This window comes from Mytilus californianus, unplaced genomic scaffold (assembly GCF_021869535.1).
Source record: "Mytilus californianus isolate M0D057914Y unplaced genomic scaffold, xbMytCali1.0.p SCAF_8, whole genome shotgun sequence".
Lineage (NCBI taxonomy): Eukaryota > Metazoa > Mollusca > Bivalvia > Mytilida > Mytilidae > Mytilus > Mytilus californianus.
Window position 1 is genome coordinate 101,518,572 of NW_026262734.1, and position 26,945 is coordinate 101,545,516.

Consider the following 26,945-nt stretch of genomic DNA (forward strand, 5'->3'; position numbering starts at 1 on the left):
ATGGGTAAGTAAAATCTGGATTCGATTCCATCGGGGCATACTCACGAGCAATTACACGAGGCCGCAAACGATGGGTAAGTAATATCTAGATCCGATTCCATCGGGGCATAATCGATCCAGATTTTATTTACCTACCGTTTGCAGTATGTTGTGTTTTATGTACTGTTGTTTGTCTATTGGTCTTTTTCTTTTTTAGCCATGGCGTTGTCAGTTTATTTTTTACTTATAAGTTTGAATGTCCCTTTGGTATCTTTCGCCTCTCTTCTGCAATTGCGTTCTTTCACTGTTAACGTTAAAAGAAACAGATTAAATTTTTTTTTTAATTTATTCTGAAATTGACATCATTTTCATTTGTTGCATTCAAACTGGAATTACAAGTTCATATTTCGTGCGATATAATAACCGAGTTAATGCATAGACGACTCAACCAGAATATATCATTGTTTGTTCACTACTATCTGATGGTATTCACCGTCATTGTTTATTTTAACTGAGCTATGATAGCAGTGGTAAATTGCGGTAGGTCTTGAGGAACACGTGATGTAATCATGTTGCCATCAACCACCACTGGTGAATCTTCATATAATGCTCTACAAAAAGAAATGTATGTATATATTAATTCTATAAAAAAAAAAGAAGTAAAATCACAAAAATACTGAACTCAGAGGAAAATTCAATCGGAAAGTCCCTAATCACATGGCAAAATCAAATGACAAAACACATCAAACGAATGGACAACAACTGTCATATTCCTGACTTGGTACAGGCATTTTCAAATGTAGAAAATGGTGGATTGAACCTGGTTTTATGGCGCTAAACCTCTCACTTGTACGACAGTCTCGCCAAATTCCGTTATAATATATAGCTAATCTGCATTCAATTCCATCTTCATGCCTAATATATCATATACTGTGTTACAACTCTAGATTCTACTGACGAGGAAAGGTAACACTAGGCCACCGAAAGCTGTATTGTTCAGTCTAGGTGGCCGAGTGGTCTAGAGCGCTGGACACAGTGCAGGCAGTGTTGTCTCGATATCCCAATATCATGAGTTCTAATCCCGGCGAGGGAAGAACAATATTTGCATCCGCAAATTTGCAGATTTAACATTGTTGTGCTGATATTTAGAGTAATTAATTCTATAATATTATATTTTATCTATTTGTTCTCGTATGGACTCTTCAATAGCTGCAAATACATCCAAATAATTAATAGTATTTGACGTTGGAAGTTAGGCAACAATACATTCTGCTCTCGGGATTAAAAGGTTTCCAAACACTGATTTTGTCTCTATAGGTATTTCACAAAGTGTTATGCTACCAATTTTCAATAGAAACCCACGTTTACAAGTATAACAAATGATGAAGTCAAATGCCGTAACGGCTATAATGCAATTTTTACATATCATTGTTATTTTGATAATTCCATGCATCTTCCACTGTACTGTATGATTAAGGATTTTTTGTTATCGTTTTATCGCATTTTCATCAAATACCAATTTTCGATGAACAAAGCGTTTACTGACTTGCATTCTGATCACGTAAAAACCTGTGTACAATTATTATCATTAAAAGCTTATTTAAGCTTACCCAGCATTTTCTACGTCATCCTTACAAGCTATAAAACATGTGGCTTTCTTTCCTTTGATTATCTTAGCAGATACAAACATCCATGCCCCATGACAGATTGCTGCAGTAGGCTTACCTACAACATATAAGGACAACTAGTTTAATAAAAGCATCCATGCCGCATGACAAGATTTATGCAGTAGGCCTGCCTTAATGATATTAGGAAAAGTAGTGTATTAACTATTTAGATCGATAGAATGTATCAAATTCGTGCAATATTACAAATATACAGGAATCAATGAGAAACAATAGACAAAAATCCGTCCAAACAATTTTTACCACTTTTGTTATGCTTCTTCATAATATTTTTTTCATTTCTCGTTGATGATTTTCTCATTAACAATCCCAAGGATTGCAAAATTGCCACACGAGCATCTCCCGTCCGGTAGTATAACTCATGCTCATGCGTGAATAAAGTAATTAGCCACTTTTTATCCTAGTGTGTTACTTTCAGCCTTTTTGGTCATGATGATTTGATTATGTGAACGGACATTACTGTTAAAGTATACCCGATATGTATTTCACAGGCTATGTTTGGTTCAAGTTGGCCCTTTGTTTCACAGGTTAAACAATATTTAAAAAAAATTAAGACGGATGACGGAAACTAAGTGATGACAAAAAGTTCAACCAGACCTTTTGGGCCAGGTGAACTAAATAGGTCAAAGTGATCCATGTTCCACCAGAGATAAACATTTCAACATTTGACTGCATATGAAGTTTCTTTAGAACACAGATGTAGGTGGTTAAATTACATTTGTAGGTTAAAAACTGGATCATCTGAATACCTTTGATTATAAACAAACTATCTTGTTTTTTTTTTCTACTTAAAAGTGATACGTGACAACGTTTGGGTTCATGTTTTAACACTTACATTTCGTGAAAGCCTCAAGTGTGACTCAAAGAGAAATGACGTTTTGCTCATCAATACCCTTATCAGTCACATGTTCCTGACAAAGTTTCGCCCTTTTGTAGCATTCCTTTAAATGAAGCAGTAAATAGAACGATTAACCTCACGCATAAACAAGATGCAACTTTAGTTTATCGATGTTCAAGAATGTGCAATTTAGAAGAATATTCCTAGCCATGATAACCGTAGTATAAGCCATTTCGCAAATTAATCGTAAAACAAGGAAAAATGTCAAAAGCTGTAGTTGTGTACGTTTACATAAGAAATAGGTATTTTAAAATAACATAAATTCATATGAAAATATTGCCCTTTTGAAGATCAACAATATGTTTACACGTGTTAAATATATTTTGATTTGTAAGCACTGGTCTGTTTGAAAAAAAAATCTGCTTATATTTTTGAACACAAAAACAGTCATGTAATTAAGCACATATATGCATAAAAGTAAAATAAGGGGCTTTAAGAAGCCTATGTTGTGCACTCTGTAAATATATTAAGGCCATCCACTCGCTGTGAACATCATATTCTGTACCAAGAAAACTAAAGCCCAGAAATGTTGCCGTTACTTTTCAGGCAACTCATTGTATATTAGTTAATAATACTGAATACCCAGGAATTACATGGACCAGTTTTAAATTAATTGCTAGTAAAAGGTCTGACCTGTTCTGAATTAACCACATCTGAAATTGATTATAAATATACTATGACTACAGAGGCATACATTCTGTTTCGTAGATTTGTTTTTGATTTGGCCTTTTAACTGCTTTGATTCGAACTCCACTGATTCGTTTGGTCTCATGTGGACGAATCCCGCATTTGACAAACCAAATTATAAGCATGGTATATTTGAGTTTTTGGTTCACAACGAGGTCTGCTTAAGTTCAAAAGTTATTTAGCGTCTGAGATATCGATTTTAGGAACACTACACATTCCAGGTGTTCTGCGGTGGTAATGTTTTTTTCCTCCACTAAATCGAAAGAAAATGAGGCATTAATAACCTATCCTTCATTACTGCTGCAACTTTAGAGTGCTATTATCTCGAAAATTAGGTACAAAACCGTTACAACCGTATCGATATAAATTTGAAGTACGATAGTGGGAACTACGATGTCACTAAATCTTCAGAATACGGCCATTTTGTGCAGAATATGACCAAACACTTTCCTAATTCAAAGTTTTGCATAGAAGATGAAATCGAAGACTAATCTATCGACTAAAGAATTGCCACTGGTGCCATGATTGTGCTCAGATGGACCAAAAGGAACAGTTTCTTCCAGAGCTTTCCAGGATTTATTCAAGTCGGTATAGTCTGTCCATGTACATTCAAATAATAAAATTGAGAATGGAAACGGGGAATGTGTCAAAGAGACAACAAGAGCAGGAAACAGCCCAAGGCCACCAATGGGTCTTTAACACAGCGAGAAAATCCCGCACCCGGAGGCGGGATTCAGCTGGCGAAAATGGACGTCACACTAAACTCCGAAACATTTAAACGAACTAAAGTTAAAAAAAAAAACATACAAGACTAACAAAGGTCAGAGGTTTCTGACTTGGGACAGGCGCACAGGCGCAAAAATGCAGCGGGGTTAAACATGTTTTGTGAGATCTCAACCCTCCCCTATACCTCTAACCAATGTGGAATAAACCAACACACAGGATTACGCATAGTAAAACTCAGTTTAAAAGAAGTCCGAGTACGATGTTAGAAGGTAACGGAAGAAACTAAGTAAAATGAAAATGATCAAGATAAATCAACAAAGGACTACTAGCAGTTACTGACATGCCAGCTCCAGACCTCAATTAAACTGATTGAAAGATTATATCTTCATCATATGAAAATCCAACACAATCCCTCCCGTTAGAGGTTTAGTATTATACCATCAACAATTTTTAGTACTAAAATATAATTGATTATAGTGTTTAGTGCGTATCTGTGTCGCATCAATCGAGTCATGTATGCTTCTAGAATAGCATCAAATGAAAATTGTCATTTCTATTAAGTAGAACAAGATATTGCCTTGTCGTATTTTTTATTATTATTTTAACCAATCAAAACCAAGCGTTGGCAATGTTTTCCACCGAACAGAAGGACAAGAAACGAGTTATACTAAAATTAGTTTAAACGTACATACATGTGAAAGAAATAACCGGTATCAAATGTTCCATTGACACCGTCGTACGGTGTTAATATATCCCAACTCATTCGCTATGCCCGTGTCTGTAGTGACGTTTTGGATTTCAATGAGCGTAATCTATGTATTATTGGTAAATTATCAGGTCAGGGAATTCGTTACTACAAATTACTTAAAACCTTTACTCAGTTCTTCTGTAGATGCAAAGTTTTGGTTTGCAACTTTGGTTATACCTGTAGAAAACTTCTTTACAACGGAATAGCACATCATAATTTTTACGGTGATGGTATTAACCGAGCCCGGAAATTTAGATGCGATCCGGGTAAACTTATCAATCCTTAAAATAATCTTAATCTATAAGGTTACCAATTCAACACTGTAATAAGATCTTTGAATATTGTTTTTATTGGTATAAATATTAATTTTGTTATCATTAAATTAAAACAATACTAAATATTATTGTTATATACATATGCACTTTCACGGTACTGCAATCTGTCGATACCTATATATATTTTGGCACTGCATAATGTCATGTTTTTCGACTGTTAAAGACGTCTTTACACTACAAATATTAGATGTTGGATGTGTACTGATTAATATTTTAGTCTAAGATAGATGATTTATATAATTAGTTGTTATAGGCATTGCACAAGCTGTCAGTAACTGCGAGTACTTTCAGATCTGTACTTTCTGTCTTTTTTGTTGTTAGGGATGTATAAATAGCCTGCCACGTCCGGTCTGTGTTATTGTTAGATGCTTTGTATCGATCTGATGAGTTAAGCCATTTTCAACTTATTTTTATTGTTTGTTCTTATGTCGTGTTGTAACAACACTGTCCAAGGAGGAGGGGAGGATTGAGCGCTCACAAACAAGTTTAACCCCGTCGCATCCACTATGTGCCTGTCCCAAGTCAGGAGCTCGTAGTTCAATGGTTGTCAGTGGTTCATGTCTGTCATGTCTGTCAAATTTGTTTTTCGTCAATTATTTTGTTATGAATTAGGCCGTTAGTTTTCTCGATTGAATTGTTTCATATTTGTCATGTCGGGGTCTTTTATAGCCGACTATACGGTATGGGTTTTCCTCATTGTTGAAGGCCGTACAGTTGCCTATAATTGCTTACAGCCACTTCATTTGAACTTTGGTGGATAGTTTCCATTGGCAATCATACCACATCTCCTTATTTTTATATTAGTACAATTACGCCACTATTAATAATAATATAACCAAAAAAAAAAATGAAACCACAAGTATTTCATTATTTGTTTCAGATTCTTAAATAAATTCCATTGTTATACTTCACTTTGAAAATGTCTATTCACAATATCAACATGTTTTAAACTTTGAATAAGAACAATAATTTACAAGCACTTTTCCTTACTTAATTAGAGCAAGGAAATGTATATTTAAATATACAATTCCTTGCTTATTGTTTTAACGTGTCCAGGAATAGGAACGTGATTCCAAATTAATCTAATAATAGCTGATGAGTGTTAAGTTCAAATGATAGGATACGAATGTACCTAATCAAAACATATCTGGCCTTGATCAGTGTTTATCTATTACCTTCCACCCCACTACGATAACCATACAACAATACTATTTAAAATTCCCAGGTATACCATGTGATGAATTTATTAACATTACAGTTGTTAAAGGAAATCGATACATATAAAAAGAAACACACGTGATCCTTCAAATCATCAACAGTTTGATTTGACTCTATTGCCGCCACCAAAGGAAGTTTCCTTTTATCTATATATTATTCTTATCTGTATTTACATCTACATGTACTATAATGTAGTATACACATATGAGATATTAATATAGTTGGATTATGTTACTATAATTCTGAGCTTCGTATGAAAATAACTTAAACGTGTCATATATATCTTTTTTCAAATATGGATTTGTTCACCGGGCTGAGGCAAGTCATATTCACTTGTTCTGCTTTGGCGACATGGATTAATTAACCCAACATATCAGTGGAAAGCTTGCTTAAAATAGAAGTTACGAAATAGATATTGTATTTGTAAATATTTCCATTTGTGAAATAAAAAGTAACCTTTGCCGAATAATTTGATTGCTGTAATAGTATTACTCCAGAGAGATTTTAGCAAACAAATTAGCTGTACAGGATTTTAAAATTTTGCTGCGATTTTTGTCACAACAAAGCATCTGAAACAAAAGGAAAATCGACAGCTGCTGTCAAGGGTAAGCAGCTGTATGGATACTGTATAAAACCACGTCCACGAAGACACAAGATAGCCGGGTTAGAATACCGGAGCTAATAAAAAGAGCTCAGCTTTTAACCACGTTCGCACGATAAACGAGTCATATTTTGTTTTATTGTGTTATTTCAATTTTCATCTTATTTAATAAAAAAAGGATTATCTGTTACCCGTTTGAGGAAGCATGTTTTTTTGATTGAATGACATGAAAGTTAAAGACAGTCAGGCATACAATAGACAGAGATAAACTTTAGTGTGTGTAAATCAACATCACGTGAAAACTGATACAAAATCAGATCAATGAAAGTGGGGTAAAATGTTATCATTTTCAATCATTGTACATATCATGCCGATAAATATATATTTTTAGCCGATTATGCGCTAAAACGCACGTGATAGATTTTCCCATTTCCTCAAAATAAATTCTATGGATTTTTCTAATGCGTTCTTTTTTTCTTAAAAAATATTATTGTACAATGTGGTTACAGCAGCACATAGGAAAGTCGTAACACTTCAAAATGAATCAAGACATCGATTCAAGAAACAATCATGCAATTAATAATGAAATATCAAAAAACGCAAAGATTGAGAGCAAACCATGTGACTTAAATCATAGTGAAGTGCAGACTGTTAAAGCATCCACAGGAAAATCAAAGAAAAATGCAATGCAAAATAATCCGAGTTACCATGTAAAAGTAGTTATAACTGGAGACTTAAATGTAGGAAAAACCTCACTAATTAGGGCTTTAGTTGGACCCGAACACGATTCCGTGCTAAAAGGACAGCGTACTGGTAGAGTAAAGACAGAATTCCGAAGAACTGATAACAATATAAAAATGGATATATGGGATACAGCAGGTAAGTTCCGAAAGCACCAGTATTTAAGTGTTATCATATTAGTAAAATCCTACTATGTTTTGCGATAATTCCTGTATTTTTTTGTCACTAAACTAAAATTAATGCAAGTACTCTATGTCTTAAATTTGTAACTGTAAATGAAATTCGATATTCTACCAGGAATCGATGTTTATTCGCCACTGAAATTTTAGTTCACTGTTTAGTAATTTACTTACCTTTGCAAAGAGAATGTATTAAAGTACAACATAAATATCAAACTCCAAGGTAAATTCAAAAAGGAGAAGTCCATAAAAACTGACAAAATCAAACGTTATCAATCAACGGAACGAGTGAAAAACAACTGTCATATTCCTGACTTGGTACAGGCATTTTCCGAAGAAAATGGTGGGTTAACCCTGGTGTTATAGCTAGCTAAACCTCCCACTTGTATGACAGTTGTTAAAAGTTCCGTTTTGTTGATAAAATTGGTTGAGCAACCAGAACAGACATAATAGGTAAATATGACAATAATTGGGATCGAGTAGCCAAAATTGTGTAAATATACACCACAACTGACTAATAAACATACAAATAAATCTAACAAAGACGCCAACAAAAAAGGTGTTGTAGTTGATAGTCAATTTGTATATTGCACACACTTTCATAATAGAGTACAAATTAAGTAAAATATAAATACAAGGGTAAAACAAAATGGAAATAACACTGTAAAAAACCCTCTTGCGTTCGAATAGCTCCTCAGGACCCACCTGAATCAGGAACGCCCGAAGTTAAAAAAAACAAACCCGATAACGGAATGCATAAATATTGAGTCACGTCAAAAGTCATAAGACCAAACGAAACACTTAAAGAAATGTAGCGACCACATTTCAATTAATTATCTATCAATGCTTGTTGTATGAAATGTAGAAAATTACCCATCTCACGCCTCTCTTTTACAACAATTTAGACAGTGAGAAACCCAGCGAAAATTTTAAACTTAGAAAAAGGTAAAGAAAAGGAAAAAAACAAATAAAGATAGCTTTACCAAAATACATACAAATACTTGGTAACAAAATAATTAAGACTTTCTACCCTAGTACAATGAGTAAATAAATGACTTTCTATCCTAGTACAATGAGTAAATAAATGAATTTCAATCCTGTCCTTTTAAAGCACCCATAATGCTGTTGACTTGAACAAAATTCTATATAAAAGGCAAAAAGAAACAATTGAACAAAGAAAGTATAAAAAGGAAAAAACAGAAATGCTCGATATCTCACTTTAGTGGGTTATAAAAGTTTTGAGTTTAGTTTAAATGTGCTTACATATGCCATTATGTCCTGTGACTATTTCTGTTCATTTATCCAGTAATTGACCAGGTTTATAGTAATGTCCTATCAAAATTTATATTGACCAGTATCTGCCAGTATTGACCAGTATTTTCTGGTGTTTACCGTCGGCCTGGTCTATACTAGCATTGACCGTTTTTTTGCCAACCTTGATATCGATATGCATACATACATTAAAAAAAGGAAGTCAAACATTTCATTGGTTGACCAATAGATATTGGTACAGACTGTTGAATTAAATATTGCCAGATCATTAGGCAAAGTTTGGACATGAGATCAGGATTTTAATCAGATTGAAATATCATTTAACCTTTTTTCGATAACACACGTTTCCACGTTTTGTCTTGTCTTAGCTATAAAGGCATCTTAAACACACAAAAAACACCAACCAAATTTCGAAGTGAATGGGTATTATGAGGCAGTTCTGTAACGTTTCGTTACATCAAATTTTAACTGTTGGAATCTGGTGTTGATAATCTTACGCATTCATACAAATAATAAATTTCGTGTTTTGCTATGGAAAACACCAAATCTAAATTTTTAATAAAACATAAGTAGGACGAATACAATTACACAAAGTATGGAGTGTCGTTCTGTTCCCATGAAATAGTAGCAAACTTTATAATCAGTCAAACTTTTCTAAAAACGCTTCGGACGCATGAAATTTATAACGTGTTGTTTTCATTTTTATTTACAAAAACGAATACTACTGATACTTTAGAGCACGACACATGTGTCATACAAGTTGGAGGATTATCTACTATAAAACCAGGTTTAACTCGCCATTTTCTTCTGAAAATGTCTGTACCAGGCCAGGAATATGACAGTTGTTTTCCTTTCGCCCGTTGGTTGAAATAGTCTAACGTTTGATTTTGTTAGGTTTTATGGACTTGGATGGAGAGCTGTCTCATTGGCACTCATACCACATCTTCTTATATCTATTCCCCTTTTTTGAATTTTCCTTGGGGTTCGTTATTTTTGTTAATACTTTTTTTTTCTTGAATAACCTTCCTCATGCATGATCGAGACTAAAATTTAGAAAAGAGAAAATGCACACAAAGGTGTGAAGACATTTGAATCATTTTTTTTTTCTAAAACGGTGTGTAAACTGTAGAATTTTCAAGGTGAAAGTTTTGTGACGAATGGACGACAATAAATAGACGGAGACATAATCATAACGTAGAGTATATACCATTATATGTATGCAATATACAGCTATAGAAACTACAAAGTGAACGAGAAAATGAACAGAAAAAGCCTTGTCGGTCGTTAGACCATTTTTATATAGTGCTGAATGTATTTTTTACATCGTTTGCATCAAAAAAGAACATTTAAAAAGATGGTTTCCGTCTACCTATAACCTTGTGCATTGTGACTGCCCTAACGTGTAATCACTCAATTTATCAGACACATTAAACAAATTTGACATTTCGATGATAAAATAACATTTTATAACTGGTCCTTTGATCTATCATTTAAATTTCGTTCTGCAGTAAATGCGGAAACTTTATCTATTGGAAACAATTACTTTTGTATACGTAATAACCTTAAACATACTACTTTAATTCTGAATAGCTTTTAGTTTTGCTTGATTTGTAAATCCCATGGCCAAGAAGCATATCAATTAAAAACAACATACCAAAGCAGATAATGTAGATATTTAAATTTTCACTTCTTCGTACTATGAACATCAAAATTATTTATTTTGGTAAAATATTTCCTTTCTCCATTTGAACTGTACACGTATACCTAACAACAAAATTATTTTCATTTACCTGTGTTTAAAGTAATTGCAAATGGCTGATATTTTTGTTCAAGCATATTGTTTTTCTTAAATTGTTTAACATTTCACAGCGGTATAAAATGTTACTTTAATTATTCTTCCCATAGTTTATTTATTTTGTATTTACATTGTATCATAGATCAAATTTATTTGTTCAATGTATGTTCACTGGTGTTAATATGTCTTTTGATTGATTTAAGCCATTTCAATTGATATTTTATGGTGTGTCTTTCTATGTTGTGAAGGGTGAAGGTTTGGTACCATTAAAACGTTTAAACCCGCTGCAATTGTTTGCACCTGTCCTAAGTCAGGAATCTGATGTTCAGTAGTTGTCGTTTGTTGATGTGGTTCATAAGTGTTCCTCGTTTCTCGTCGGTTTTTATATAGATTAGACCGTTGGTTTTCCCGTTTGAATGGTTTTACACTAGTAATTTTTGGGGCTTTTTATAGCTTGCTGTTCGGTGTGAACCAAGGCTCCGTGTTGAAGACCGTACTTTGACCTATAATGGTTTACTTTTATAAATTTTGACTTGGATGGAGAGTTGTCTCATTGGCACTCATACCACATCTTCTTATATCTATTTAAAAAGAATTTTGCAATACAGATATAATATCATAATGTACAATACACACTTAAATCGAATTATATCCGTTCCATAACATAATTTTCCTTCAGTTAATGGACCCAATTTTCTCTGGTAATTTATCATAAGACCTCGTAATACATTCCAAAGAAAAATCACGTGTTAGGGCTCAAATTAATTTATCATGTGCTAGGGCACAAACTAGATATAAATAATTGTAAACATCAATCATCTATTTATTAAAATGACTAATAACTTGTTTAACTCGTTAATAAGTCAATATTTTAAAGAATAAAAAAGAACTGATTCCTTTTGTTTTTGTTACAGCTGACAATTTAATTTGTTATATATATTTATTTTGTCAACAATTTAGTAATGTTATATAACTATATTCATGAGATTGGAACATCGGTAAATTACTGTTGCCTTACGGTAAAGATCTATTTTCGTTAAAAAAGTAAAATGAATATATTCTACATCGATTTCAACATTAAATATCATTTAATAGAATACGTGATAACATTTTGAAGTTGTCGGTATTCCATGGAAATTGTTATAAACCGAAATAACTACGGGTATCACCAAAATTTTCCTTATTTCTAAAAATATCTTAACAATTATAAATATGTTGCAACAAGAGATTAAATGCATAGAGATACATAATATATTATCTAAACATAATCCCTCGAATCAAAGAATAGATTATAAAAAGTGAATCATATAGTTACATGACTTGTATGTATATTCTATGACGTTATATTGTATCCTTGACCGTTGTCATCGACGACATTGTACTCTAGCAAATATATAGTGAGAACGCAATACAGTAAAATGGAACAGTTTGCATAGAAAAGATTTAAATTACAAATTCAAAACTGAACAACAAGATTTCATTGGTCAACATGAAAACAAATTGTTACCTACATTATATAAGAGGACACAAAAACTATTAAAACATCTGAAGTTTTACAATTGAACTTCAAAATAGAAATATATTATCAAACTGACCTGCGTTCCTTTGAAGAACGACATGATTTCGTATCTTTTATAACAGTGTTAGATACGGTAATGTTTATAATGACGTAAAACTACTTTTATTAAAAAATATCCATACTATACGTAAATGCTGCATAAAGGAATATGTAATTCCAATATATCTGGAATTGTCACAAGCCTTCAAAGTTTTCAATGCACTAGTTTTCAACTTTCAATTTCGGAAAATCGAATTTTCACGAAACCGCACTTTCTATTGACTCTTATTACGTGTTTTAATCTATTATTTTAGGAGTTTGAAACAATACTTCAGAAGGAAAAATTAAATAATGTCTCTCTATCATGCATAGCTCTGATTCCTTTGCTGGGTTTAGAAATACATTTAGTCTATTTTAATTTTATCAGGTCTTAACGATTATTAGGTTTTGGTTTCAAATTATAATGCCCTCGTGCCTCACTGACGAGACAAAAATTGTGCATCTGGTGCAGTAAAATTGGTACCGCTTAATGTGATTATTAATTGTTTAGTTTTACTTCCATGAAAGAGGGTCTGGATGTGGTGACCTTTAATTCTTTATTCTTTAAATTTTTAGACCCTTTTTTATTCCTTATTTATTTTGCCCATTATTCCCTATTCTTTTATTTTATTGGTCTATTTTTCTCTGTTCTTTATTTTTTTTTTTTGGCCTTTATGCTATACAATTTGTCCATTATTCTCGTTTTTGTAAAACCACATTAAGACCTTTAAAAAATACAATTAAAAAAAAAATCTACAAATCTGTTTTAAATTATTGTATTTAATAAATTTTGATAGAGATTTATGTTTTTTTTTTTTTTTATAAAAATGCATATCTAAAATATCTTATGTACACGGAACGGCGTGGGTCCAAGGATAGGCTATGTATAAAAAGTGAATCATTTTACACCTTAATTCTTATCAGAATATTTCATGGCGTGTAAGAGTGTCCTTGGCCATTGCTATCAATGACATTGTGTACTAGTAAAATATATTGTAGAGAAAACCAATACAGTGAAACGATACTGTTTTAAGTTAAAAAGATAAATATATAGTCTTGCAATACTTTTGTTACCATCCAAAGAACAGAAATCACATTACTCATTGCATTTCAATCTACTTGTATAATGAAATGTTTTTTATAATTTTTTAAGTTTTATGTTAAAAATGTAAGCTATGATTTTTGTATGTAGGCAATATTTTAAGCCAATTTTAAAAATACATTAGAAACGAAAAACGAAAAATCTACTTAAATCTAATAAAAAGTGTTACAAAATTTGTTGTATAATGAAACCAGCAAAATAGCAAAATAAAAAAAAACAGGAACAGAAAATACTTAATTATACCATAATAAAAAGTGAAGAATGTATACACACTACAATTATTTTACTGTCGAGGTTATATGGGCGTGACCCTAGTTAGTATGAGATCAAACGAAAGATTTTAAACTAATTTGACATCCTTTTCAAGAATTTTTAAACTATCGTTGCTGTTAAAGAAAATGATAAAGAGAACATAAAGGTTTGGAAAATTTGATAAATTCTAATAAATTAATATAATTAGTAACTATACATTGTATATTTCCGATTTGAGACAAAAGGAAAGGTGTGCGTAACATTTAATTTTGGTGTTGTGTTATTGACATTACTAATCAATTTTCAGTCATTGACTGAACTTTGATCATGGTCATTATATATAGGCCACTTGTCCACTGACCACCGTATGCAACATGATTATAGATAGACTGTTACCCATACACCGAAAATTATTTAATCGTTGAAAAAGGACAGCTGCATATAAACAGAGTAGCAGTTCATATTAGCATAACACCAGATGTAACTGAACACCACATGTGTTTGCACGTTACTTTCGGGTTGTTTTATTTTTGTTGTGACTTTTGAAAATATACTAAACGTAGATGCAATATGAATCTCCAATGATATTTATTTCAATCTGGCTATTCAACATTTAGTCTATTATTTGATACTTATAAACTGAAAAGAGACTATTAGTTTTGGTACTTATAAATGAAATTCAACATTTGATATTGCGAACTCTAGACAACTGCGTACTATTGATGGATTTGTATATTGCAACTACAACAATATTACTTCTAACAAATAACATCATTGAAGAGGAGGGATTTATTTTTCATCTTGTGAATATCTTCATTGCGTCCATATAAGAATTCAGTCCAATTCGCGTGGACTGTATCTGTGATTAGTGCCATCTTTTATAAGATTAACTATTTCTGTTTTGTTCATAAAACCTATTCAAACTTGATTGCTAGACATGCCGCCTATATTATTCAATTCAAATTTAAAAACAGTTGAATTAAAGCCAACATTTTATGCTAAAATATTAGTACTTGGAGACATTGAAGTCGGAAAAACATCGTTGGTTTCCCGTTTTTATTATGGAAAGTCTTGTATTGATAAATCATCAAAGCTAAATGGCTATTACAAAAAGGAAATAAATAATCAGGATGGTAAAATTCAACTTCATATATTTGATACAGAAGGTAATATATAGGTTTTTAGCAACTTTTAACGATGATTTACATATAAGTGTCTTAAAATAACTACAATGGTGCGATTGAATAATGACTTCATGTTAAACATTAAGCGTAATGTATTTAATTTTTACATGCTTTTATAATAAGGATTACTGTATTTTCTACAACCGTGTAATTGAAATGAAATGAACTGTTCAATTTGTAATAGCTGCCAATGTATGCTTCTGTTATGTCGATAAAAGAAACACGACGGTGCAGCTTTTGGAGCAGGAACCACCAGTTTTAAATGGGGAACGTGTTGCTCAATCTTCAGTTTTTTTGTGAAATACTTTGTTACTGTTGTTTGTTATTTGGTCGTTTTTCTTTTTAACTATGGTCTTGTCTGTTTTTTTGGACTTGTAGTAATTTTTATCGTCCCAGATCTTCTCTGAGTTGTTTTTGTTTTTATTATTTCAACTTATTTCCATGCAACAAAATAACTCAAAATAATTTCATTTTATCAATAACTTTACTTGTACATACCCACCACAGGTTATTTTTAAGAACTTTTAGTTATTTTTTTTTACTTTATGATTTTTACTGTGCTTTCGTGGTAACTTCTGCTTCTCTTATTACATGAGTGTAGTAAAATCGGACTTGGGCACACGAGAATCATAAAATATGAAAGCTCTTTTTGATATGCATCCTAATAAACGAACCTAGTGTAAAATATACACAGTGAAATATATGTTAAGGATTTTCAACATTTAGTTTGGTTTTTATGAAACTGTAATGTTTCAGCATTTGAAGATTATGTTCTGAATTAATTTTAAGAATAAGAGGAACTCATTTATTTAACAAAATAATTCTCACAGTTTTAAAAAAAGCACGAAGATAAAAAAAAAAAGGACGACTTGAAAGTTATATTTTCGAGAGAAAAATAATATTGACCAAAGGAATACATTTAAGGTCAATTTAACATTTACGAAACTTAACAGAACTATGTTAAAAAGTCATATTATATTGAATAAAACTCACCGCTTATAAAAGTTTGAGGACAACCAGAAGCCATACGTTTGAACAAAAATATTATTGACCAAAGCTTTATAAAAACATTATTCAAAAATCAGATTTCGAAGAATCAGTAAATAACCACCATTAAAGACGGTAGATTGAAAGCAAGTGACTTGAAATTTATTCATGAGTTTGCACTGTTCTTATTTCAGGACAGGAAAGATACAGGTCATTAACAGCATCCTACTACCGTGGGGCTCATGGCTGCCTTATTATGTTTGATCTGACGAAACACCATACATTTGAAAATGTTACATCTTGGTAAGTAAAACTATAGACTTAAGTTACTTTCAACTATCTTCTAGCAAATTTACACATAAATCATATTTTGGCAAAAACTGCGTAATTCAACATTATGTTGGTTTTTTTATGAGATAGGCGAAAGATACCAAAGGGGAATTCAAACTCATAAGTCGAAAATAAACTGACAACGCCATGGCTAAAAAAGAAAAAGACCAACAGACAAACAATAGTACACAAAACACAACATACAAATTTTCTGCATATATTTTTTCATATATCATACATTATTTTACTTTATATGTATCCAATTTCTCCCTTGTAATCCTGTAAACTTTACAATTCACGTTTCCATTTTTTAAATTTGAATTTGCGCAAACCTTTATACCTGCTAGTGTATTTTTAATTCGCTTTTATGAGATTCACCTGAAAATCTTATTAACACTGATGATGATGACAGTATCTTATAACGAATTCACGAGATTAGTTTTGTGAATTTTTAGCTTTTTTGCTATTTTTTCTTTAACGTGTTTTATTTAAAAAAACAATTGGTAATCTATACAGACCAACATCAACTGAGGAGATAATTATTACCTTGGGAGGGGAGGCAGGGGGAGTATTTTTCTGACGGAATACTCATTTTCACCTTTCGAGAGTATTTTCTTATTTTCAATATTTGTAAATTCATCCTGTTTTGGACAAGGTCAATGAGTCACTATTTGGCAACGTTGGCAAAAAAAACGGTCAATACAAGTATTGACCAGGACGGCGGTAGATACTAACAAATATTGATCAATTCTGGCGAACACTGGTCAATTGAGATTTTGATAAGACATTACTATAAAAACCAGTCACTAACTGGTCAATACTGGGCAAATGAACAGATATATTCACAGGACAGTAAACTTTCATTTATTACATTGTACTAGGATAAAAGGTTATGATTAATTAGTTAACAAGTGTTTGAACATATAAATGAAAATCCTTGAAATAATACCTTATCAGAAGATAAATTCATCGTACAGTTTATAATTTTCATTTGTTCATGACATGGTTAAATGTAGAATGATCAAATATTAATCATACAAATGATATAAATAAATTGAAATCACGAAGCCAGTCTCTAACAAGAGACTTTGGCACCAGTAATTTCATCAAATGTAATTAAAATTGTTTTATTTATATGTAATAGTTAAAGAAAAAAAAATTGTTTTTAAAAGTAAGTCTTTTTTAATCAAAGAATAAAGTTCTCTAAAACTGTCCTGTGTGTAAATATGAAAGTTTTCAAGTTATGGAACGCCACAGCTGTCTTATGTGGAACTCTGATATTACGTTATGTTGTTTTATTATTACTTGATGATATTTTGTCTTTACATAATATGGTTTTGATATTACGTAATGATGTTTTGATATAACTCAATATGGAATAGTCATTACTTAATGATATTTCGATATAACATGATATGGTTTCGTATTGACTTTATATAGTTTTATAGGCAATGTGGTTTTAACATTACTTGATGTGTATGTGGCTTAACGTAATGTAGTTGTTTCATTACCTAATGTGGTTTTGTTATTTCGTAATGACGATTTGCCAAATCTTTATATGGCTTTAACATTACATAATGATGTTTCAAAATTTGACGATTTTACACTACATGATGTGTTCGTTCCAGTATTTGATGTGGTCCTGTCATACTTTGATGTTATTATCACATTACTTGATGAGGTAAAACCACGTGTCCATTTTGGAAAAAAAACTAGTTCTATTTTTAAACCGATTTCCATATGTCGATTGTTTAATGTGCTTTGCATGAGTGTCGCTATCCATTGAGTTAAAGTTCAAATTAAAGTTCGAGTTGTAATGCAGAGTTATTTTGTATGAAAAAGGGGAACAGCAGACAAAAAAATAAGAAAAAAAGTATTTAAAAAATAACAATATTTCGAACATAAGGGGGATATCCCAAAACCACTTGGTCAGGCCGTTTTTGATTCAGCCATGATGGATCTATGCGATCACTCTGGTTTTGGAGATAGTGCAGAATACTAAGTTGAAGACATATGATGAAACTAATTATGTGTTTTAATGACTTGCAGAAACTTTCTACACCATTTTAATCATCAACTGCCCACTTTTGACATGTTATTTGCCCTTAAATTAAGAAAAGATTGGTCGAACAACCCTTTTATTTTAGATATACACTTGCATATAGTTACTTTGTAAATCAAAATTTATAATTATTTACTATATATGAATTCATTTGAAAAAGTATTTGTACACCAATTGAATCAGTTGATAAGAATTTTGAAAGTATTATATTAGTATCTTATGCTTGTGTAAGTTGTTGTTCAATGAAATGTAGGTCAACGTGTGTATTAATATATCTAATTTGATTCCCACACTTTTTTGAAATGGTATTACTCCAATTCTTTCCATAGGCAAGTAAGAGTCAGTATGATTATCAACTGTCATGATTTTCAAATAATCAAAGGTGTAAGTATTAATTGGAAACGACCCCAGGCTTAATTCACCACAGTTAATATCTCATTACCTGTTACATAATTAAATAGACACAATTTATTACACACCTAAATGAATACACAAATTCTTGACCTCAATAGTAAACCTACAAATGTATTATTTATTTTAATCTACACTACACTAAAATATTCTGTTAATTTTGCTATCTATCTGAACGATTAATCAGATGTGGGTTTTTTTTCAAAGAAAAGACAAAAAATAAAAAAAGTATGTATAAAAAATGCAAGCAAATTTTATTTCACTTGTAAAATCAGTGTCATTATCATCTGACTTAAGTCAATAATCAAATTCTAATTAATTAGTTACAATTATCAGAAATATGATTGAAATAATATACAAAATTGCATAACTCTTTCCTGAGCATTTCTGCAATAAAATTTATTTGTTTGTTCTACATTTATATCCCATTATATTGCTATTTAACAGTAATTGGAAATATCTCATCATTTGGTATTTGTACATTTAAATTTGAATACAGGAAATGTATTTTTCTTAATGAAGAATGAACACCAATTAAGATAAAAAATAGTTATTGTATTTTTTAATTTTTGTTGTTGAGAAAGTGCATTTCTAAGGCCTCTTTTTGGAAATTATTAAGCCAGTTATTATTAATGGCATATAAAAAAATATATTACTTATTTGAAGATTTCCCTTTCCATTCTTGTAAAAAAAAATCTGACAGAGTCTAAAATTGAAATATCTATATATATATATATATATCAATATTTGCATTAATATTGGAAAATTCCCTACCTTTGGACAATAACATAGAAATTTTACAGTAAGATTGGAAATGAAAAGAGAAAAAATATTGAAAAAAGTATGGTCAGAAAGAATATCAGACTAGCTATAAATATGGCTTGATCACAACATCAACGATGCTTTGATTTTCCTTTGTTCTCAAATGGAAGCAGTATTATAATAAATTCGCGAAGGATTCCACGTAACCCTATGACTCGCCTGAGATTGCTGCTGTCAGTTTTAAAGTGTAATGTTGACTGTAAAAAAGTCCATTCATCGGTAAAAAACAAAAATGAAAAAAAAATTTCTGTAGATGCTCTATCTTGATCTTGAAGATTAACTCCTATACAAGTTTTATAACAATTCATGGTGGTTTATAAATTTATCATAACAAAACAGTTTAGTAATATTTAATGCAAAAAAAAAAAAAACTTATATAAAAATAAGAAGATGTGGTATGACTACAGATATGTTCCAATTATCGTAACCACAATCCCGTCCTCTTTTCCTCAAATGTGACCTACCGAATACGACCAAATCACTGGGTTTGTACTTTCACAAATAACACGACGGGTGCCACATTTTGAGCAGGATCTTCTTATCCTTCCAGAGCACCCGAGATCATCTCCGGATTTTGATGGATTTATATTGCCCAGTGATACCGATCTATTGAGTTACGCCAATTGCAACTGATTTTTACAGGTGTTTTTATGTTGTGCTGTTACACTACTGTCCCAGGTTAGGGTTGAGCGCTCACAGACATTTTTCGCTCTGCCATATTCTTTATGTGCCTGTCCCAAGTTAGGAGCCTGTAGTTCAATGGTTGTCGTTGGTTCATGTGTGTCATATTTTTTTTTCGTAAAATGTTTTTTTTTATAAATTAGGCCGTTAGTTTTCTCGTTTAGATTGTTTCACGTTTTCACGTAGTGGCCATTTATAGCCGACTATACGATGTGTTGAAGGCCGTACGGTTGTAAACTGTAACATTGTTTATCTTTTGTACGCATACCCCTAAGCCATCTTTTCGGATGCCCGAGCAAAAGCCCTTGATCCGCGATGGAAAATTTAAATACGAATTCATCTTAGATAACTCGAATTTCAACTCGAAATCTTAATCTAAATGAGTCTCAAATTCGAAGTTGAAGTCGAATTGTAACTCGAACCCCACCTTTAAATGTGACTCAAACTCGAAGTTCAACTCGAAACTCAATGCTAACTCGAACTTTACTAAATGGAATTTTAACTCCAACAGTAACCCGAACTTTAATTTGAACTCTAACTTGATGGATGGCCACACTCATCCGAGGCACATAAAACATGGAAATCGGTTTTAAAAATAGAACTAGTTTTTTCCCAAATGGTCACGTGGTTTTACCTCATCAAGTAATGTGATAACTACATCAAAGAATGACAGAACCACATCAATTACTACAATGTACACATCATGTAGTGTAAAATCGTCAAATTTTGAAACATCGTTATGTAATGTTAAAGCCATATAAAGATTTGGCATACAATCATTACGACATATCAAAACCACATCATGTAATGAAACAACTACATTACGTTAAGCTACATACTCATCAAGTAATGTTGAAACCACATTGCCTAATGACACAACCACATTAAATAATGGTGAAACCACATCGAGTAATGACAAAACCATATATCAAGTAATGACAAAACTATATCAAGTCAATACGAAACTATATCATGTAATACCGAAATAGCATTAAGTAATGACTATTCCATATTAAGTTATATCAAAACATCATTACGTAATATCAAAACCATATTATGTAAAGACAAAATATCATCAAGTAAAAAAAAACAACATAACGTACAACATACGACATCTGTGGCGTTCCATATCAAGTCAATATTAGACTTTTTGTTAACGTTTCCTTTTCTTATATAAATTGAATTTCTACATAAACACACAATGGACATTGATTATAAGAATAGAACATTAAAGAAAAAGATAAAAAAAGAAATACAAATAAGGATTTATTGACCATTACAATAATAAATTATAGCTAAAACAAAGAATAGACAGGAAATTGATCTCTTTGTTGAAACTTTACGAGTTATGTTCTTTTCATGACGTCACAAATAGTGCAACTTGTAATTTTGCTCGAAATTCAATGAAATAGTCCATTGTTTTATAGGACCGGAAACATACAGCGCATACATCGACAAAAAGATCTTTTGACATTATGTTATCTATATCAATTAACATATTTGACATGAATATTTAGTGTGTCGAACCCTGCGCTCTATGTTTCCTCGACCGAAATATGATTGAAATCATAATGACTTTGTCGACTTTCACCAAAATATCTATTGTTGGCCTGTTTGGGGTGTAAATGTCAACGCTTTATAGGAAAAGATGGACAAAAAATAATTCTATTTCACTTTCTTAAATGTCTATTTATCAAATTGAAACACTTATTTTCTAGGAACAATGAACTTAATATTCAGACCCAAATAGTGCCCTTACCGAACATAACACTAGTTCTTACAAGTCAGATATTTCATTCCCAAATTCCCCCCTTTAGAACATCAAATGGTCGTCCCGGCTAATATAGACAAAACTTTTAAACAAAACATCACACCTGTTATATGGTCATAATTTGATGAAGAAAAACAAGTATTATATATATATATAAAATATGAACTTAAATTGGAACATCATTTTAGGAGTCAACTGAAGCCGGTTTAAGATATTGCCTGTTCTGTTTAGGATCTTTCGGTTGACATTTCTCTAAAGGTTTTGTGTATTTGTCTTTTCAATCTCTAGGTCATATAGTGTGCCTTATGAAGGTCATTCTAGAAACACGTGTCGTTAACACTGAATTCGGTATCACCCTATTCTAGAAGACTTCTTTTAAAAAGGAAGGAAAAAATAGAAGGAACAAGTTCCCAAGGAGGAAATATAAAAACACAAGTCCGCTTTTACAAAAAAACAGGCAGCACAATGGTCAACAAGAAAAACGAAGAAAAAGCTAACATCTAAAAAGAAAGGGAAACATAGTGTTCAGTTTAACTGCCTAAAACAATAAGAAATTTCTGTTAGGATAAATCAAGTTAAGGTGGTACCTAACACTACAGGGAGATAACTCTGTAAAAATCAGCTAAACGTTTTAATTACGTTGTATTGTTAAGGAAATATTAAGCTTCTCAATGATCAAAATTGGTGTTTGTCAAACAGCTATATAACCAATGAAATTTTTCTAAAAAAGTGGTTGGTTCAAATTTTTTGAAATTTTTATATTTTTGTCAAAGGGTCAAAGTAAACATTTGGTCAAAATTTTATGAAAATTAAACGAGCCAAATTAATATTAGTCAAGGTGTTGGGTACCATCTTAACTATTGGTGTAATAACAAAGTACTTCAACACAAAATATGCTTTATTGAATCATTCAAATAAATCTGAATTGAAGATATGTGTTGTTTTAAAGGCTGACAGATTTGAGACAATATACAACGAATCCAGAAAAAATATCTACAATTCTAGTGGGAACTCGATGTCATGCAAAGAGACGAGAAGTTTCTAAAGAAAAGGCGGAAGCATTTGCGGAACACGTCGGACTTCCGTACATCGAAGTGAGCTCTGAAGAAGACATTAATGTTCGAGAAGTATTTGACTTATTGTCGGACAATATACTACAAACACTCAAAAGACACCCTTCATTACTTATGGTACCAGCAACGTCAACAAAATTATCAGACAGTGACACGAAAAAGAAAATGTATTGGTGCTCTTGTTGACTAATAATGTAGTTAGTATCAGATAAACGGAAAACCGGGTCTTTCTATAAAAAAATGTGAATTTCAATGATCATAAAATCATTTCATTTTTTGTAAATATACCCATTTAACTGCGCCATTTGACAAGTTATAGGTAAATCATATTCATTTTCAAATATAAGTAATGTATACTGTCATTTAATCGACAAAGGTACAATAATATAGGTAATATACATAATAAGTAGTATGTATAATTTGTAACTAACCACCCCCACTTTTAGATAAATTCGAAACTAGATGATTGACCCTAGTAAGTTTTTGAAGCTGTTATGTCATCATAGTAGACATGTGCCAGACATATCATGTCTACTTTCAGACGCTCTGATGATGTGGCACATGCATCACATTCATTTTGTATAAAAATTGAAATATTGCAAGCCCTGTAAAATTGTTTTTTTACTACATGTATTTAAATTTTCTAAAAAAAAGTTTAGATAAAATAAATAGTATCATGTAAGGTAGTGGTTGTCAAATGTTCCAAGAGATCTTTTGTCATTGCAGCTTCCTTTATTTCAATTCCTAAAAGCCCCTTGTTTAAAACTCGATAACAATTCAAATCTATTTGGGACTGTTTCTTTAATCAATAACCATTTTCTTCAAAGAAAATATTCATTTAAGATTGTTATGTTTTAAACAATTTAAAGCAAAGCGACTTCTTTCATCATTCTTAAGTTTACCTAACTTTACGATAACAGGTTAGAATAAGATAGTTAATAATATTTTGGTTTTTTCCTCATTTACTTTTTGTATTTTATGAGATTTAGAAAAAATCTATATAAAAACACTGCAAAAAGAACTTTTCGAAGCAAAAATAAAAAATTTGAAACGGTATCTTGCCTTCTAATTAGATAAAATAAATCATTGTATTTGAGATATCAGGCATTTTTTTAATACTATAAAATGCATTTTACAAAATATGCGATGAACATCATGCAGATTAATTACATGTATGACTACAGTTCCGTACCGCCATTTAAGCAGTATCTAGCTGTATGGTGCGTTGTTGTAAAGTCCTCAAATTAGTTGTTTCTTGTGATTTTATTATATTTTTGAATTGTCATTGGACGTTACATGTATATAAAAACAATGAATCAGTCAATATTAATGCTTTGTTACATGGAACAGGATTTCTCATATACTAAACAATTAAACAGTGAGCTATCACAAAACGTTCTGCTAATAATGTTTCGGATCGGACTTGACTCGTTTTACTTGTGACGTCACCTAAGACAATACAGAAATATAAGACACGTTTTTTCCCGATTCCCATCCCCATTATGTAAATATTTCTCATATTTATTAATTATTCATTAGGCTGGAGCAATGGCAATATTAAAATACAGATCTTTGCAGACACTGATGATATCAAAGAGAACCAAACTCAATAATGGTCGTCCTTGAATCTTGTCCATTTCAAAGGATTTATTCATGTCCCGCCGGCAAAGGTGACCTTAGGACGGAACTTGGCTATATATTGTGGTCAATGTTGGTAATAAATGTCGAAACGTTTCTACATATATATACATCCCTGGTTTTCAAATGTTTGGGTTTGAAGTATTCGTAATGAAGGTAAAAATAGAAAAGCGCTTCTGGACGCACAAACTTTATAAAGTGTTATGTTCATCACTGTAATTCAAACGTAATTCGAAAAGTTACATATATCTTTTGATCTTTCGTGAATTCTCTATTCTGTACAACTCCCCCCCCTTTTTTTCCTCGAGATTCTTCAATGCCATAATCTGATGTAAATAATGTATTTCGCAAGTTATGGTACCATCAAATGACTAAGTTTTCGTGCCAACTTTTAAGCAGTATATTTTTATATTCTTTTGCTAAAAGAGGTTTCGTTTAAATGTTAGTCCTTAAAATGATTACTTTTTTATTTGATTTGATTTTTTTAATTGTCATTAGACACAAGATGTGTATAATAGAAAATTTGTCAGTTAATATTCGTCCTTGATCACTGAATTTGTCATATATTAAATTAAATAATTTATTTGAATCTGACTTCCATTGTTTATCTTACGCTTTCACTTATTTACAGAAACATCAGTATGAAAATAAGAAGATATAGTATGATTGCCAATGAGACAACTATCCTCCAGAGACCAAATGATGTAGAAGTTGATAACTATAGGTCACCCTACGGCCTTCGACAATGAGCAAGCTATAAAAGTTCCCGAAATGACAAATCTAATACAATCAAACGAGAAAACAAACGGCATGATTTATGTACAAAACAATAAACAAAAACAAATATAATATACAACAACAAACGAAAACCACTAAATCACAAGCTCCTGACTTGGGACAAGCACCAGTCTGATTAAAATCATATCTATCACTTTCTATCGTTTATCTTTATGTCGCATCTACGACATATCAGAAAACGGGAGCGATGATAGTTTGATTTTAATCATAATAGACATGCAAATGTAGAGTATGGCTGGGTTAAACATATAACCAGGGACAGTGATGTAACGGCACAACAAGAGAACAAACTATAACAATCAGTTATAAAGGGCTGAACTCATCAGATCGATACCAAACATAAAAACAACTAACAAAAAGACACAAAGTACAGTTCTGAGAGTACTCGCAGTTACTGGAAGTTAGTTAAAGCCAATAAAAATTAATATAAAAAATCATGTATCTTAGACTAAAATATCAATTAGTACACATTCAACATCCAATGGATTTAATATAAACAATCTTAGAAATATATGACCTTGTGCAATGCCAAAATATAGGACCACGAATGTTCATAGGTGTATAGCAATAACATCTAGTTTGGTTTTAATTTATTGATAACAAATCAATATTTATACCAATAAAACAATATTTAAAGATCTTATTACAGCGTTAAATAAGTAACCTTTTAACATAAATTTATTTGAAGTCTTCCTACCGAAGGTAGGTGGTTCTCTTCGGCCATCCCCCGCCTTCCTCCAACAATAAAACCTGACCGTCACGAAATAGCACAATAGTGTTGAAAGTGGCGTTAAACACCAATCAATCAATCAATCAATTTAAAGTATCGAAAATTTTAAAAGGATCGTATCTTAATTTACGAGCGCGAAACATAACATTACCGTAAAAATTAGGATGCGCTATCCTGTTTACAGTACGTTTTCTACAGGTACAGTCAAACTTATAAACCAAATATTTGTATCTATGAAAGAAACGTTTTATCCAATATTCAATTCCCTTTATTTACATATTACATGTATTCATTATTTGTTCATTCAGCTAGCGCAATGGCAATATCAAAATAAAATTTGCATTACATGTTGACATAACTTTGCTACGGATTTCAAACGGAGGGCAAGGTGAATAATTGCTACCTTCCAATACTGGTCAATTGAAAAGATTGATTGATTTTTGTTTGCTGTGTGGTCAGTGGAAAATAGTACAAGCATATTCCGCGGACGAGAACAAATTAACAATCAAAATAATTGGTTGGTTCTGCAAGGTAGAAGATTGATTGTTTGAAGGGCGTTACAAATGTGTGAACTTTACATAGGGGACATTTTTGTGACCTGCATCAGGTCAACTACAAACCACATTCAAATAGTTATTGCAAA

The 26,945-nt window shown here is 31.5% G+C and overlaps 2 protein-coding genes across 2 annotated transcripts in view; one reads left to right on the top strand and one right to left on the bottom strand.

The window, feature by feature from the left end:
• Window positions 1-306: 306 nt before the first annotated feature.
• LOC127711621 (putative cysteine protease YraA) overlaps window positions 307-26,945 on the bottom strand; it is a 34,608-nt gene continuing 7,969 nt past the window's right edge. Inside the window, exons 4-5 of the mRNA XM_052217723.1 lie at window positions 1,590-1,704; window positions 307-590 (exon numbers count right to left, since the gene is read on the bottom strand). Coding sequence (XP_052073683.1) covers window positions 482-590; window positions 1,590-1,704 — 224 coding nt within the window. The 3' untranslated portion in view covers window positions 307-481. The remainder of the gene's footprint in view (window positions 591-1,589; window positions 1,705-26,945) is intronic.
• Window positions 6,782-25,363, top strand: LOC127711620 (uncharacterized). The gene is made up of 3 exons (XM_052217722.1): window positions 6,782-7,756; window positions 16,181-16,289; window positions 23,013-25,363. Exons 1-3 carry the CDS (start codon window positions 7,417-7,419, stop codon window positions 23,320-23,322), a joined length of 759 nt encoding a protein of 252 aa, XP_052073682.1. The 5' UTR covers window positions 6,782-7,416; the 3' UTR covers window positions 23,323-25,363.